This window comes from Diachasma alloeum, unplaced genomic scaffold (genome assembly GCF_001412515.2).
Source record: "Diachasma alloeum isolate Michigan unplaced genomic scaffold, Dall2.0 Dall_scaffold_00256, whole genome shotgun sequence".
NCBI classification, from domain to species: Eukaryota; Metazoa; Arthropoda; class Insecta; order Hymenoptera; family Braconidae; genus Diachasma; species Diachasma alloeum.
In genome coordinates, this window is record NW_021680401.1 from 2,228,153 (window position 1) to 2,244,287 (window position 16,135).

The following is a 16,135-nucleotide window of genomic DNA, read 5'->3' on the forward strand; positions in this document are numbered from 1 at the left end:
GAAGAAGAAATGACAATCTTTTTTTTTTTTTTTAAATACTAATTTTCATTATCAATTTCAATAAAATTATAATCCCAATTAGCTTCAGAACTTTCAGCTGAATTTTTGAAAAATAAAATAATACAATAAGGATAGCTAAAGGAAAATTGGCGTGAATAAATATTCATTCATTCTACACGAGGAATTTGAAGAATTGATCAAACGAATTCTATTCTCTACAATGGGGATTATATCGATCGATATGTTTTCATTAGGTAATCCCCAATAAGAGAAGATGTAAACACTTGAAGGCGACATTGAATCACTTCAAGTTGATTAAAACTCATGATCCTAAAATTTTACTGACATTCGATTTTCCTCGTGAATTTTAATATTGTAAAATAATATAAAATATATTTTTAATGGAAAGAGATGTTGACTGTAGGAATCAATGGCTTCGGCAGAATCGGGAGGATGTGCCTGCGTGCCTGTCTGGAGCAGAACATCGAAGTAATAAATTGCAGAGTAATTCACATGAATTTTTTCATTATTTGTGGAATGTCGTTAGGTGAAACTTATTAATGATCCGTTCATTCCGACGGATTACATGGTGTATTTGCTGAAATACGACTCGACGCACGGCACTTATCCTCAAACGGTTGAATGTGAAAAAGATGCCATTGTGATAGGAGGTAAAATCATTTTTCTTGCGACATCTTTATTAATTACCCAAAACAATAAGACCTTATTTTAATATTTCAAAGGTCTTAAGGGGAGACTACTACGAGTTTAAAAAGTCGTGGGTTATTGGAGTGATTGGACTGAAAAAGAATAATTAGTGCAAAAAAAATTTTTTTATTGTTCATTTGCCCGAAAACGGTTAAAATGCAAAAAACAGTCCAGGGCCTCCAATTTTTGAGCTACGAAGGATTTTTTTTTTCAAAATTTTCGGAAAAATATGTGGAATAACAATTACGAGCTAGTTTTTTTTAATTCGCCTCTTACAAGGCTAAATTTGCTTTTTTTATATTTTTTTACACAAATAGTGAATTTTTTTATGTGAAAAAAACCGGAATCAGCTGTGTAGGAGTCGAATTCCAAAAAACTGCCTCATAATTATTGTTCCACACATTTTTCCGAAAATGTTGAAAAAAAAAATCTGTAGCTCAGAAATTAGAGGCCCTGAACTGTGTTTAGCATTTTAAGCGTGTTCGGGCAAACGAAGAATAAAAACAAATTTTTTTGCACTAATTATTCGTTTTCAGATCTATATGATCGATCTTCAACGTATGAAAAGTCTCACTCAAATAACCCACGACTTTTAAAACTCGTCGTAGTCTCCCCTTAAAATAAAATTTTCAAAAATTTCAATTTAAAAAAAACTTGGAAAAATCATATCCAGGAATTGTTATAGAAAAAATCTCAACAGAATAAGTTACGTGGAAAAATCAACATCTGTAGACACTTTTCTATAAACAAATCTATTTAAAAATGCAGGGGAACATTGCAAAATTTTTAATAGAATTGATGCAAAAAAAATTGCATCTTTCAATAGAGTTCTTTTAGAACCCCAATAGAATTTCTTAGAGGGTCACTCGCGGGGTGAATAGTTACTTTTATCAATTTCCAGACAGTTATTTTGTTATTCAGATGTACCAATTGCCACGTCTCAAGAAAAAGATCCTTCGAAAATAAAATGGAAACAGCATGGGGTTCATTTCGTAATTGAAGCCACTGGAGTATTCACAACAGTGGAAAAAGCTTCGGTATGTGAAAATTCTACGAAGCAAACGGCAATTATAGAATTTCTGAGGATCAATCTAAAAAATTAGAAATTTTACTACAAAATTGCGAGGAACTTTTTTTTTAAAGCAGAGAATTCTCTGCAAAGAATATATTTTTTGAGATAATTCAACAATTACAACCAGACAAATTGCATTTGTCTGTAAAATAAAATTCGAGAAATTGAAAAAAATGTTTTTGCCATTCGTCTCTAATCACGAATAATTATTTATTTTTTATTTATTTAAGGCCCGGGTGTACTATCTTTCGAATGTTATCTGGATTTGTTTTATCTTTCGTAATCCAAAATTGTCAATTGAGTGGTACATCATGTAAAAATTCCCAAAAATTATGATAGAATGATAAAAAAAATAGATAAAGATAGAAAAATTTCAGATGAAGAAAGATGAATAAAAAACAGCGAAATAATGTTCATTCGAGGTAATGCTTAAAACAAAATTCGAGAAATTGATAAAAATGTTTTTGTCATTCGTCTCCAATCACGAATAATTATTTATTTTTTATTTTTTTACTTTTATTTATTTAAGGCCGGGGCGTACTATCTTTCGAATGTTATCTAGATTTGTTTTGTCTGTCGTAATCCAAAATTGTCAATTGAGTGGTACATCATGTAAAAATTCCCAAAAATTATGATAGAATGATAAAAAAAAATAGATAAAGATAGAAAAATTTCAGATGAAGAAAGATGAATAAAAAACACCGAAATAATGTTCATTCGAGGTAATGGTTAATACAAAATTCGAGAAATTGATAAAAATGTTTTTGTCATTCGTCTCCAATCACGAATAATTATTTATTTTTTATTTATTTAAGGCCCGGGTGTACTATCTTTCGAATGTTATCTGGATTTGTTTTATCTTTCGTAATCCAAAATTGTCAATTGAGTGGTACATCATGTAAAAATTCCCAAAAATTATGATAGAATTATAAAAAAAATAGATAAAGATAGAAAAATTTCAGATGAAGAAAGATGAATAAAAAACACTGAAATAATGTTCATTCGAGGTAATGCTTAAAACACAATTCGAGAAATTGATAAAAATTTTTTTGTCATTCGTCTCTAATCGTGAATAATTATGTAAGTTGCATATAGACGGAGGTGCCAAGAGGGTCGTGATAACTGCCCCCTCGGTTGATGCCCCCATGTACGTGTTCGGAGTGAACCACTGTTGCTATTCCCCGAAGAAAGGTTCAATTGTGTCCGCTACTTCCTGCACGACAAATTGCGCCGGGCCCTTGATTAAAATCATGAATGAAAATTTTCAAGTTCTTGAGGGAATGGTAACAAGCATCCACGCGACTACCGCAGCCCAAAAGACTGTGGACGGACCAACCGGAAAGGTGATTGCTTATTTCATTCTTTGAAGAATGCATCGGAGTTTCCGAGGAATTCATTGTTCTCCCTGAATTTGATTCTATTTTTATGGGAAATATAAGTTTCAGTGCTTCGTAGCTCAAAAATTGGAGGCCCTGGACTGTTTTTAGCATTTTAAGCGTTTTCGGGGAAACGAACAATAAACAAAATTTCTTTTTGCACTAATTATTCGTTTTCAGATCTATATAATCGACCTTCAACGTATGAAAAGTCTCACTCCAATAACCCACGACTTTTAAAACTCGCAGTAGTCTCCCCTTAAAGAAAATTATATATTTTTTAGCTGTGGAGGGATGGCAGGGGCTGCCTCCAGAACATTATACCCACCTCAACAGGAGCTGCTAAATGCATTTCAAAAATTCTCCCTGAGTTGAAGGAAAAAATATCAGCGATTGCTTTTCGAGTGCCCATTGCTAATGTTTCTCTCTGCGACATTACTCTGAGGTAACATAATTCGGAAAGCCATTAAAGAATGGTAGAATTCATGAATCGAGTCGTATTGAATAATCATAATTTGTCAATAACAAAATTAGAATAATGATTAATTAAAGCCCGGGTGTACTATCTTTCGGACGTTATCTTGATGTTTTTGTTCATCTTTCGTCATCTGAAATTGTCAATTAAGTCCTGCATCATGCAGAAGTTTTGAAAAATTATGAATGAATAATCAAAAAAAAGAAAAATCATTCTATCATAATTTTTAGGAATTTCTACATGATGTACCACTCAATTGACAATTTTGGATTACGAAAGATAAAAAAAATCCAGATAACATTCGAAAAATAGTACACCCGGGCCTTAATAATTATAATTCCTCTAAATTTATTTTACTGACAAATACAATTTGTCTCATTGTAATTATTGTTGATGTATGTAAATTGCGTGAGAAAAATTTGAAAAAAATCGCGAATATTCAGCGTCATTCAAATTACATTTTGCACAGCATTATCATTTTTTCGAACATTCGTTTTGAACATTCTTTTTTATCGAAGTCACTCATTTTAATCTTAAAAAAATTGGAAAGAAAAATCGGAAATTAATTGTGTCAATTTTGTAGGGTGAATAAACCAGTGACATATGACGAAGTGAAAAAAGTCATGAAGACAGCATCAGAAACTACTATGAAGGGAATTTTACATTACACCGATGACGACGTTGTTTCTTCTGACTTCAATCACTCGAAATATTCCTGTATTTTCGATGCGAAAGCCGGCATACCCCAGACCAGCACTTTCGTAAAAATCGTTGCATGGTAACAGCAACTAACAGTCATAATAACTTTCTATTTGTCCATCTCCCTATTATTCAATATTCTCTTCAGGTACGACAACGAGTTCGGATTTGCTCACAGGATCGTCGACTTGTTAAAATTCATGCACGAGGTGGACGAAGGGAAAGGTTGTGCCAAGGGTCAAATGCTTGACTCTGAAAATGATGATTAGAACTCTAATCACACGGTGGTATTGCCTTAGGATGTACTTTAAAGTGTACACTTATGAAAAAATTCTCGAAATTCGACAGATCCCTTATAAAAAAAAAAAAAAAAATACCACATACAAATATAAATACGTAAACTCTCTAAAAATCGCACACGCATTCATACCATTTATACAGCTGCCAAGAGAAGGAAAACGCGGAATTTCAGACGATTTTTCACATTAATTTGGAGATACCCTAGTCTTAACGCGAATTTTGAGCCCATCATAAAATATATAAAAAATACATAAAACATATATTTAGTTTATATTATATAGTCGCGAAGTGGTAAAACGGTACAAGTCAATTTTGATTATTGACCAGTTTTCAATGAATATCTCGAACCCTAAGGGAGACGGCAAAATTTTTGTTATAACCTTTTCTGTAGAGCTGATTGAGGCCTACAACAAATGTGATTATAAAAATTTCGCTATCTCCCCTAGATTCGGCAATATCACTCAAAAACTCAACTGCGAGATGAGTCGACTTGAACCACTTTACCACTTCGCTACTGAATTATTCTCGGCGGAATCAACGAAAATGCAAAAAGTACCCTGAAAACTGCGGCGAGACATTCGAATTCACCGCGTTGGTGCCCACCAACCGACACACGTGTTCCCGAGGATCTCCGAGAATAGCCGAGCAACAAAACCAATAAAAAGCCGCCTCCTGGAGCGCACGATCCACGATCGTACCACCACCACCCAGGCCTTTTATATTTGCTCTCTTGTCCTTCAAGTGACACTACGCCCGTGACTACTCAGCTGCCCACTCGTACGCCGGTACAGTTAACCATTCTTACGTAAGTAACTCAAATCACTAAATTATTCCCCCACTCGCCCTTTTCTCATCACCACATCACCAAATTCCCTCATCTTCTCCCGTTTTTCGCGTCAAAATTCTTTTTTCTTCTCGTGTCATCAATTATTGTGGAAAAAACGGGAAGAAAATGCGGTCAACGTGACGCGTTGGGGTTAAACAAGTAATTTTCGTGTCTCGATTAGACGAAAAGAACATTTTTAGTGCGTTATTACTGTTTTCGTTCAAATGAGGCGCTGAATTTTTTTATTCTCTTCGTCAATCGAATAAAAACTCATTTTTCTGGACGAAAAATTGGATTCCACGGGCTAGAGACGACTAATATCGAGTTAAAAAGTATAGACTCCTGGCGCTGCTGAATTTTTCGGGCTTGCACCATTCCTAAACATTAATATCAATTTTTTTCCTCAGAAATATACTCTAGACACACCAAATAACCACGAGAAACATGAAGTTGAATTTGTTCGGTTATTGTTCATTGCAAGAAGTTCCTCTGAATTTGGGGCCCAGGGGCCTATACTTTTCAATCCGATAGTAATTAGCACGAGTTGATTTGAGGTCAGATTTTGTCAGTACAATTTCATTGAGAATCTTCCCTCCGAGAGCAAAATCACTCTGACAAAGTGAGTCATGTAATTGTCCCTGAAATGGTGCAACTGACGCGATTCCGCTTTTCCCAGCCGGCGACCCGATAGGAAATTTTCCGACGCCATTGATAATTTTTCGAATCGTAAAACCGGCGTCTTCAGAGCTCCGAATAATCTCGGGGGATTTTTTTAGGGGAGGGTAGGGTAAAATGGACACTAGACTTTTTTATGATTATTCATAACTCAGAAACAAATGCACCAATAGAGCTCAGTTTAGGCTCATCACAAAGGGAAAGAATTGTTCTTTGTATTGAAAAAAAAAAGATTAAATTTCATCGACATTTCAACCCGTCACTAATATTTTTAAAAAAGTCAAAAGTGTCCATTTTACCACAACCTCCCCTAACGAGTGGAGGAAACTGAGGAAGAATTCGTGGTTTATTTTCGGGGTATTTCATTGAGCCTTCGGTGAATCTCGTGGTACAACGCGTGAACTTCAACGTGACATGCTCAGTAATATCGATCCACTACACGAGACTACGAGACTAACTGTGTGCACAGTATGGCTGACGCATACTCCGAAGGGATGAATTTTCCTGACCTTCGGCGACCTCCAAATTCGAGTTTCTTATTCGGGGTTTTCTGGGGCACCTCGGGGGGCAGTGACTGACGGAGTGGGGACTTCAGTGGATTTGACATTTCGCTAATTCGAATGTTAATTATGCGCGTTTTAGCGAGTGGGTGATCATTTTTTTAATTACGGGGAAACGGAACCCCTGAGTATATATGAACTTTTAGAATTGTATTTTCTCTTACAATTAGTCATTTTTATCTATGAAATCAGGGGAGGTTGGGGTAAAACGGACACTTGACTTTTTTTTTAATGTTAATCCGGCGTTGAAATGTTGATAAAATTTAATCTTTTTTTTTCCATACAAATAACAACTCTTTCCCTTTGGAACGAGCCCAAATCTAGCTCAATTGATAAATTTGTTTCCGAGTTATGAATAATTAGTGAAAAAAATTAATTGTTTATTGTTCGTTTGCCCCGCACATGTGAAAAAATCGTATAGAAATTTTCTGTACGGACTGCTGGAATAATATTCTGCACATAATAATCCTATATTTTTATTGCAAATGGGATAATTTAAATAACCGGTAAATAAGTAAAATAATTTTATTAATTAGACTTTATTCAATCGGAAGGCACATCCACTCTTTACCAATTCCTCTGAGGAACTGAACAGAATGACAAAGGGATACAACGCCCTGAGCCTCTGGTGACGTGAACAAAAGATGTCCTATTCATTCAACTCTCAAAAATTTAAGAAAGATGTTACGAATTAATGAATTAATGTCCAGTAATTTTCCACGTTTTTTTATTCTACAACCATAACTTTGGAAACTCCAGGGCTACGTCAAATTGAATGGCAATTGAAGAACATTTCAGCTCATCAAAATAGAAAAAAGCAATCAAGATTACGCTCGAAAGATAATGCACGCAGGCCTTAATACAGAAAATCGGGGCTCAATGATTTCTCCAAGGTTTTTTTTATCATTAATTGTCGTCAATACCCTCGATACAATCTAATGATTTAAAACTTTACTATATATTTTATTACTGCATTCTCATTCTCATCGTGAACGTAATAATTAGTCGTTGCTGTTTAGATTTTTAACAGACTTTGCCTGCAGCTGATGAAATTTCCCAAAAATATCGTAAATCTCTTGGTATTTTATCTTGAAAAATCACTTATCATGATGTCATATTCCGCAAGATATGTGAAATTGACTTGCCCGGTTGCAGTTCATCAATTTCTTAAGGATGTTTATTCTTCCTCCGAAAATCGAAAAAAAAATGTACAAAATATATAATTTTTTGACCTCATTCTTTCAAGGATTTCCATTTTTTTCTTGCTGTTGGGCTTTGCTGGGAAATAGATAAGACCTTGAAAGATCATTATAAATATCCTCGATACAGTCTAATGACTCGAGACGTTATTGCATTTTTGTTACGCGCATTTTTATGATTTTTATTGTGAGTCAAATAATTAGTTGTTACTAATTCAGATGTCTACTAGATACCTTTCTTGTAGCTAATTATATTTTCTATTAAAAAATTTGGTACTCGAAATTAAGGGTCAAAATAAGGGTCACGAGGGTCAAAATAAGGGTCACGAAGGTCAAGATAAGGGTCCCAAGGATCAAAATAAAGGCCAGATGGTCATATGGGTCAGATTAAGTGTCACAAGGGTCAGATTAAGGCTCAAGAGGGTCAAAATACGCGTCACGAGGGTCAGATTAAGGCTCACGGAGGTCAAGATAAGGGTCTCAAGGGTCAGAATAAAGGTCATCTGGTCATATGGGTCAGATTAAGGGTCTAAATAAGGGCCACAAGGATATAAAAATCCAAATCGACTTCTGGTGATGAAAATTTGGTGCTCGGAGTTAAGAGTCCAAAATTAAGGGTCGAAATAAGGGTCACAAGGGTCAGAATAAGGTTCCAAATAAGGGTCATGGGGGTCATATGGAGGATATACGGGGANGGGGGGGGGGGGGTAAGCCCCCCAGTAAGTCAATAAAAATCTATAAATAATACTAATTTTTCTTGAATTTTTTTCTTCACTAAAATAATAAAAAATTCACAAACCCAGAATAAAAACTTGAATAAAGTAATAAAAATTTCACTAGATAGTCTATCGATAATTCTCACGCATCACAGATTGAATTCTGCATTAATAACGACAATTTATTTCAGTTGTTGACAGTAAAAAGAATCAATCATGAGCAAAATTGGAATCAACGGATTTGGACGTATTGGACGTCTCGTCCTGAGGGCTTCCCTCGAGCGCGGAGGACAGGTAATTGAATTAAAACTAAAATACAAAGCACAAAAACAAGAGAGGGGTAATATTTTTCGAATGAATGATCAACGTAAAGTGCTGAAAGGTTAAATTAACTGAATTACAATTTATTTATTTATTTATTTTTTAGGTCGTTGCTATCAATGATCCCTTCATTGGCCTTGACTACATGGTCTACTTGTTCAAATATGACTCTACCCATGGCAGATTCAAGGGTGAGGTCAAGGCTGAAGATGGATGCTTAGTTGTCAATGGAAACAAGATTCAGGTCTTCTCTGAGAGGGACCCCAAAGCCATCCCATGGGGCAAGGCTGGTGCTGAATACGTCGTGGAATCCACTGGTGTCTTCACCACCATTGCGCAGGCCTCTGTATGTGGAACAAAATTTTTAATTATTTTTTTTTCTGAAGAAAAAAAAATTGAAACGGTTTCTGCAATCCCATTCGTTTAATTTTTGTTTTTCATTTTCCTTTTTTTAATTTTTTTTCTTAACTAACACATGCATACATTCAAAAAAAAACATGATATCAAACAATTTTCCACCCTAAAAATAATAGTTTTTTTCTTTTAATAGATTCTGTTCAACTCGTATTTAACTGTTTCACTGAAGTTCTTCGTAAATTAATTTTATCGTGGATTTTTCCAGGCTCACTTGGAGGGTGGAGCCAAGAAGGTCATCATCTCAGCCCCATCAGCAGACGCACCCATGTTCGTCTGCGGTGTTAACCTTGACGCCTACGATCCAAGCTTCAAAGTTGTCTCCAACGCCTCCTGCACGACCAACTGCCTGGCTCCATTGGCTAAGGTCATCCACGATAACTTCGAGATCGTTGAGGGTCTCATGACCACTGTTCACGCAACCACTGCCACTCAGAAGACAGTTGATGGACCATCTGGAAAGGTAATTGTCACAATTTTTCCTAGTACTTGCTATCCCTTTTTTCAATTGAGTAGCGAAGTGGTAAAACAGTACAAGTCAATTTTGACTATTGACCAGTTTTCAGTGAATATCTCGGAATCCAAGGGAGACAGCAAAATTTTCGTTATAACCTTTCTTATAGCCCTTAATTCTCTCTACAAAAAAGGTTATTACGAAAATTTCGTTATCTCCCTCAGATTCGGAGATATTTCTCGAAAACTGAGGTAATTATTCCATGCTTTCTTTCTGGAAATGAAAAAGGATGACAAAAATTAACGCCACATGAAATTTCTCGTTTCACGATGTCTTACGAACGGTTGTTTCCCCCTCTAGCTGTGGCGTGATGGACGTGGTGCAGCCCAAAACATCATTCCAGCATCGACTGGTGCTGCCAAGGCCGTTGGCAAAGTTATTCCATCGTTGAATGGAAAACTCACTGGCATGGCATTCCGTGTCCCAGTAGCCAACGTCTCAGTCGTCGATCTGACCTGTCGTCTTGGCAAGCCAGTCTCCTACGACGCCATCAAGGCCAAAGTCAAGGAAGCCGCTGAGGGACCACTCAAGGGCATTCTCGGCTACACCGAGGACGACGTTGTCTCCTCTGATTTCATCGGTGACAATCACTCCAGCATCTTCGACGCTAAGGCTGGAATTCCACTCACCGATTCATTCGTTAAACTCATCTCATGGTATGACAATGAGTTCGGCTACTCCAGCCGTGTCATTGATCTCATCAAGTTCATGCAGACCAAGGATCAGTAGAAAAAGAGAGACATTCTTTTAAATGTTACAAAATAATGTTGAGATGATTCCTTGTCGATGCGTAATATCATTTTGGCTAGTGTAGTGTTGTCAGCCAAAACAAACAATAAAATTAATGAATTTTCTGGAACATTCATCAGAACCGAGGACTCGTATTGTCGCCGAAGTGGAGCCTTGAGAATGCGTAAAAATCAACGGGAAAATTGATAATTTTAGAGTCTAGCACCAGAACACGAGGCTAGGGGGGGCTCTGGAGATCGTTTTTTCTTTCTCTCTTTATTTCGATCCTTGAAATAGATGTGGAGGTTCAAGTTATCCAAATATACATATTGACAACACTTGTAACTATGTTCATTGATTGTAATGAAATGATATTAATGTTACACCACTTTTTCATTCATTTTAATTATCATCATTTGAGTACTGACATTAATAAATAATGTTATGCCCCAGATTATTGTTCTTTTTATTTATGTTTTGTTGGGATTGTCTGTGGGGATTTAGGGGTCCATAAAGTTGGCGGGACAAGGTCAAAATATTTTTTTTTTGGGTCAAAAATATGTCAAAAATGGTTTTTGGGGCCCAAACAAAAAAAATGGTGCTGCAACCCTTAGGAGGTTGAGGGTAGGGGGTGCAAAATAATGATGATTTCGAAAATTTATATATCATAAATATGTGCTTTTAACGGAGGAGACGGTCCCATTCACGAATCGCAACGAATTTTTTATTTAGTAGGTTTGAAGGGTTTCTTTGGTAAAATTATCTTTCTAGTAAGAGTTTTTGGGCTTTCAAAAGAATTTAGATAATTTTTCAGACCGAAAATTTCCTATTTAATCTAGGAGAATATCGAACGATTCATGACAAATCGTTCTCGTCTAAAAAATGTAATAGAAAAACCTATCGAATTCGTTAGAACATTCTATTGAATTTCTATTGAACTGTTCTATTAGTTTCTGGCCGATTCTATTGAAATGTTCAATAGAAAATATTCAGTAGAAAAAGTCAATAGAATTCAGTTTTTCTATGCAACTTATTCTATTGAGATCTTTTCTATAGAATTTCCTCGGCTCAAATTTTCCAAGTTTTTTCGTTTGATTTTCTTGATGAGAAAAAAATAAAAATAGAATGAAAAAAAATTAGAAAATTTGAGTCGAGCAAGTTTTCTAGAAAATATATGAAAAGAATAAGTTATATAGAAAAATCGAATTCTATTTTCTACTGAACATGTCAATAGAATCACCCAAAAACTAATAGAAAGTTTAATAGAACTTCAATAGAATTTTCCAGCGAATTCGATAGGGTTTTCTATTAAATTTTTTCGTGGGTGTTTTCAGGGAATTTGGCAGTGAATATTCATTTTCACTTGAAAGTTCATGTAAATTGTGAAATTGCGGTTTTCCTGCCGCTAAAAATTGGGTCTTTACTTTAATTTTCTGAGATACCTGAAATTCCATTGACTTTTTTCTTCTTAAATCGAATTCAAGAACTTCCGAAAATTCAGCCAAATTTTTTTAACAACTCGCGTTTGTTGTTTTGCACAAGTGTTATCTCTCTTGTTTCTGTTTCCTGAGAATGACTTATGTCATAATTTACTTCGTACAACACAATGTACAGTTAATAAACATCAATCAATCAATCAATCTCTCTTACAGCATAACTATTTCCCGTGTTTGGGACATGAATNTTTTTTTTTTTTTTTTTTTTTTTTTTTTTTTTTTTTTTTTTTTTTTTTTTTTTTTTTTTTTTTTTTTTTTTTTTTTTTTTTTTTTTTTTTTTTTTTTTTTTTTTTTTTTTTTTTTTTTTTCGTGTCAGATGGCCTGGCGCAGTGGGTAAGGTCGTGGCCTCACGTGCACAAGGTTCCGAGTTCAAATCCCGGTCGGGTAGAACGGTGAGATCTAATCATTTTAAAGTCTTGATCATCATCGCAATATACTGAATCGAGTCGAAGCGATGTAAAATAACAACAACAAAAATCATTTTTTTCGTGACTTCGGCATTATTTCATTCACTCCGTTATGACGATTCAAACTGAACTATTGATTGAACAAACTCCGTAAAACACTGAAGAACTTCTCATCCCCCGACCATAATTTAAAATTTTATTCCGTTATTGGAAACTATGATTCATACTCATCCATAAAATAGATAGCAGTCCCCGACGAGAAATATTACTTTATAAAATTGCCTTTAATTTGAGTGGCACTTGCAAATGAGAGAATGCCATTATAGTAATTGTTGGTGACTTCGAGTAAATGGTGAATTTTTCCATCTGAAAATAAACACTTCAATGGGGCTCAGTATTTTTCCCCAGGTCACTCAGATGTCCCGGAAGAAATTCACATTCTCCGATAGAACCTCCCCCCCACAGTTTGAGAAATGCATTCAATCGACAAAAATTCGTGGCATTTCGTGATGTTATTTCGTTTCGGAAATATTCTGGGGCTCAACCCACTTCGACTGACCAATGACAGCGCGATAGAGCCTTCTCTATTCGGTTTACTTTACCCTTTATTGCAAACAATATTATTCGGGTTTATCTGTGTTGAGGTATTCCTCGATAGATATCTCATAACAACGCCGGGTGAGACTGAAGTTTTTTTCATTCTGGACCAACAAATTGTCGTGCTGACATTCCTGGAACTCTCGAGCTGTTGGATTTCCTTCGGTTTTTCTCAAAAACGATTGCTCAGAATCGCTGATCAATTCAAAAAAACTAGTTTCATTGAACAAAGACTCGACATTGTTTGTGATTATAGTAAATTTGTAAGACGTTTTGCCATTTCCATGTCCTGTTTCAACTTCTTCTTCCTACTGTCCGTGACATATACCATGTGGATCGCATTCAGGATGACGCCCGAACAAGATCTCAAGTGGTGGTGCATTTACAATGTCATACGTGTTATACATTACAATATGATCTGCTTATTTGTTGCTACGATTACACTTGTGACCCTGAAATTTAGTCGTTTGAATACGCAATTGGAAAATTTACTGATTTGCGATGAGAGCAATGGACATCAGTTTTTTGGAATTGTCTCAGAGTAATGAAATGACGGAATTTTATCATATTGTACCCTCTGGCGAGAGTATTGTGGGTTTTGATGAATCTCATTGTGTCAAGTATTCGCGTCAGAGGGTGATTGGTATTGAAAATCTGTGGAAAAGTGGTAAAACGACGAGGCTTGACATATCTGCCATCCTAATAGGGAACTTTCATGATTTTTAAAAATTTTAAAATGTCAAATGCTCAATCTTTCATCTATAAAGATTATATATTATATTAAACATCATATTGCTTGTTAATTCACGATTGATTGTCGAAAGTGGAAGATTTCAAACGCGTTGAGATCGCCAATGACGAAATAAGAGTGGTCATGCCGTAAATAATACGCCTCAAAAACTTCTGATTTCCAATCAATCACGAAATTCGTAGCGAAGCGGTAAAACTATTCAAGTCAACTTAGCTCTCAGCTGAGTTTTCGAAGAATATCTCTTAATCTAAGGGAGATAGAAAAATTTTCGTAATAACCTTTTTTGTAGATCGTAATCTGCCCTACAAAAAAGGTTATATCAAAAATTTTGCTATCTGCCTTAGATTCCGAGATATTCATAGAAAAACGATCAGTAGTCAAAATCGGCTTGAACCGTTTTATCGCTTCGCTATTGAAATATCTAGGCAATATTTTTCCATAATTCTGTTCGATTATCTATGGGTTATGTAAAATGGATGAATGGGGAAAATTGAGTTCCATGCAAGTTTCCTATTGCTATATTTCGGTAGATCGTGCGCAATTTTTTCGTAAAATTGCCCTTTTCCATAACGATAACTGAATTAACATGATTAAGAAGGATCTTGTGCTACCTGAATTGTTTTACCACTTGAGTATTCATGATCACTTTAATTATCCAGAAGAGAACGACTTTTCTTGAATGACGAGTTATGGCTCTTCAGTGAGCTTCATCGAGAAACATGTGGTCTCCTCGACAAAATCGTGTCTTACTTCACGATTCCCCTGTTAATTACAATAACATCCCACATCATCCACATAACAGCCAACATCTATTGCTACTACTTGTATGTAGAAGATGTTTGTCCGAAAAATTGGGATGTTTTCTACGTGACATCGATCCTCCATTGGATCACTTTCCCGATCGCGGCCATTGTGATCATATCAGACTGCTGTGGATGCGTGATTATTGAAGCTCGGAGAACATCCAAAATCCTTCACTCATCGGGCTTGGCTAATCATTCACGAGTAGATCATGTACAAATGGTAAATAATGTCACGCATGGAGACCCAGTCCATACGTCGGTTATTTTATTTTGGAATATAATTTCCATTTCATTTTCATCCCACGGAACTGAAAAAATCGTATAGAAATTTTCTGTACCGATTGCGTAGGGGCAGTTGGTGTAAAATGGACACTTTTGACTTTTTTTTAAATGGTAATGACAGGTTGAAATGGTGATGAAATTTAATAATTTTTTTTCAATGCAAAAGAACAATCCTTGCCCTCTGTGATGGGCCTGAACTGAGCTTGATTGATAAATTTGTTTCTGAGTTATGAGTAATAAAAAAAAAACGTCTAAAGTGCCCATTTTACCCCACCCTACCCTGTAGAATTTCTATAGGATTTTCGTATGTGATGAAAATCCTATAGAAAGATCTTCTCTAATTGTCAATATCTTCAATTATAAATCAGTAGCGAAGCGGTAGACCGGGTCAAGTCGATTTTGACTATTGGCCCGTTTTTGACGAATATCTTGGAGTCTAAAAGAGATAGAAAAATTTTTGTCATGACCTTTTTATAGCCCTTAATTGGTTCTACAAAAAAGGTCATGAGAAAAATTTTGCTATCTCTCTTAAGTTCTGAGATATTCATCAAAAACTGATCAAAAGTCAAAATCGACTCAACCCGGTTTACCGCTTCACTACTGAAATGAAGACATTGACAACTGGAAAAAATCTCAATACTTCCCATTTTGTCCGACCCTCCCCAATTAATTTTTAAATTTCAATTACGATAAATCAATCTAAATTAATTATCATTATCTCATAATATTACTGAAAGTAATGATTGATGCCGATCTATGTTAACGAGAATTCCCTAGAATTTTAATAGATTCCCCATAGAATTTCCAGATAATTTTAAAAGAATTTTCCAGCAAATTTGCCAAGGTTTTCTATTGAATTTATTTATACGTTATTTCTCTCGTTTTTCAGCAATTCAATCTACTTTCCCTCCAATTATTACGGAAAGACGTCAAAGTAACATTGTACGGGCTCTGCGATGTGAACCACTGTCTTCTAGTTCAGGTAAGAATTATATAAAAATCCATGAGTACATGCAGATGACAATAATATTTCTTCAGATGACGTGTGCGATGGTGACCTGCATAGTGATCATGGTGCAATTCGATAAAGACTGATAACAAGTGATTCAGTAAAAGTTGGGAGAATGATTGATTGTGATGCTGCCGTAGAAGAATGAAATGCTGAGATAAATCCAGAGGATTTCATATGTTCTTGTAATTCACAGTTTTTCATTT

General features: G+C 35.3%; 3 protein-coding genes across 3 annotated transcripts; all 3 read left to right on the forward strand.

The window, feature by feature from the left end:
- Positions 1–411: 411 nt before the first annotated feature.
- On the forward strand, positions 412–4,642 carry LOC107037567 (glyceraldehyde-3-phosphate dehydrogenase). The gene is made up of 7 exons (XM_015256189.1): positions 412–489; positions 548–671; positions 1,630–1,745; positions 2,866–3,123; positions 3,441–3,601; positions 4,215–4,409; positions 4,479–4,642. Exons 1-7 carry the CDS (start codon positions 412–414, stop codon positions 4,597–4,599), a joined length of 1,053 nt encoding a protein of 350 aa, XP_015111675.1. The 3' UTR covers positions 4,600–4,642.
- A 684-nt stretch (positions 4,643–5,326) lies between these two features.
- Positions 5,327–11,038, forward strand: LOC107037604 (glyceraldehyde-3-phosphate dehydrogenase 2). Its single transcript, XM_015256237.1, has 5 exons — positions 5,327–5,435; positions 8,798–8,900; positions 9,034–9,273; positions 9,550–9,804; positions 10,156–11,038. The coding sequence occupies exons 2-5, from the start codon at positions 8,823–8,825 to the stop codon at positions 10,582–10,584; spliced, it is 1,002 nt and encodes a 333-aa protein (XP_015111723.1). The 5' UTR covers positions 5,327–5,435; positions 8,798–8,822; the 3' UTR covers positions 10,585–11,038.
- A 1,922-nt stretch (positions 11,039–12,960) lies between these two features.
- On the forward strand, positions 12,961–16,015 carry LOC114841180. The gene is made up of 4 exons (XM_029126071.1): positions 12,961–13,617; positions 14,523–14,858; positions 15,810–15,902; positions 15,959–16,015. Exons 1-4 carry the CDS (start codon positions 12,961–12,963, stop codon positions 16,013–16,015), a joined length of 1,143 nt encoding a protein of 380 aa, XP_028981904.1.
- The last annotated feature ends 120 nt before the right edge of the window (positions 16,016–16,135 follow it).

Coding starts and splice junctions, on each gene's coding strand:
- LOC107037604 (XM_015256237.1), top strand. CDS start 8,823: ATGAGCAAAATTGGAATCAACGGATTTGGACGTATTGGACGTCTCGTC. Junction 8,901..9,033: donor CCCTCGAGCGCGGAGGACAG/GTAATTGAATTA, acceptor TTTATTTTTTAG/GTCGTTGCTATCAATGATCC. Junction 9,274..9,549: donor CCACCATTGCGCAGGCCTCT/GTATGTGGAACA, acceptor GGATTTTTCCAG/GCTCACTTGGAGGGTGGAGC.
- LOC114841180 (XM_029126071.1), top strand. CDS start 12,961: ATGCATTCAATCGACAAAAATTCGTGGCATTTCGTGATGTTATTTCGT. Junction 14,859..15,809: donor GAGTAGATCATGTACAAATG/GTAAATAATGTC, acceptor CTCGTTTTTCAG/CAATTCAATCTACTTTCCCT. Junction 15,903..15,958: donor ACCACTGTCTTCTAGTTCAG/GTAAGAATTATA, acceptor ATATTTCTTCAG/ATGACGTGTGCGATGGTGAC.
- LOC107037567 (XM_015256189.1), top strand. CDS start 412: ATGTTGACTGTAGGAATCAATGGCTTCGGCAGAATCGGGAGGATGTGC. Junction 672..1,629: donor AGATGCCATTGTGATAGGAG/GTAAAATCATTT, acceptor TTTGTTATTCAG/ATGTACCAATTGCCACGTCT. Junction 3,124..3,440: donor TGGACGGACCAACCGGAAAG/GTGATTGCTTAT, acceptor TATATTTTTTAG/CTGTGGAGGGATGGCAGGGG.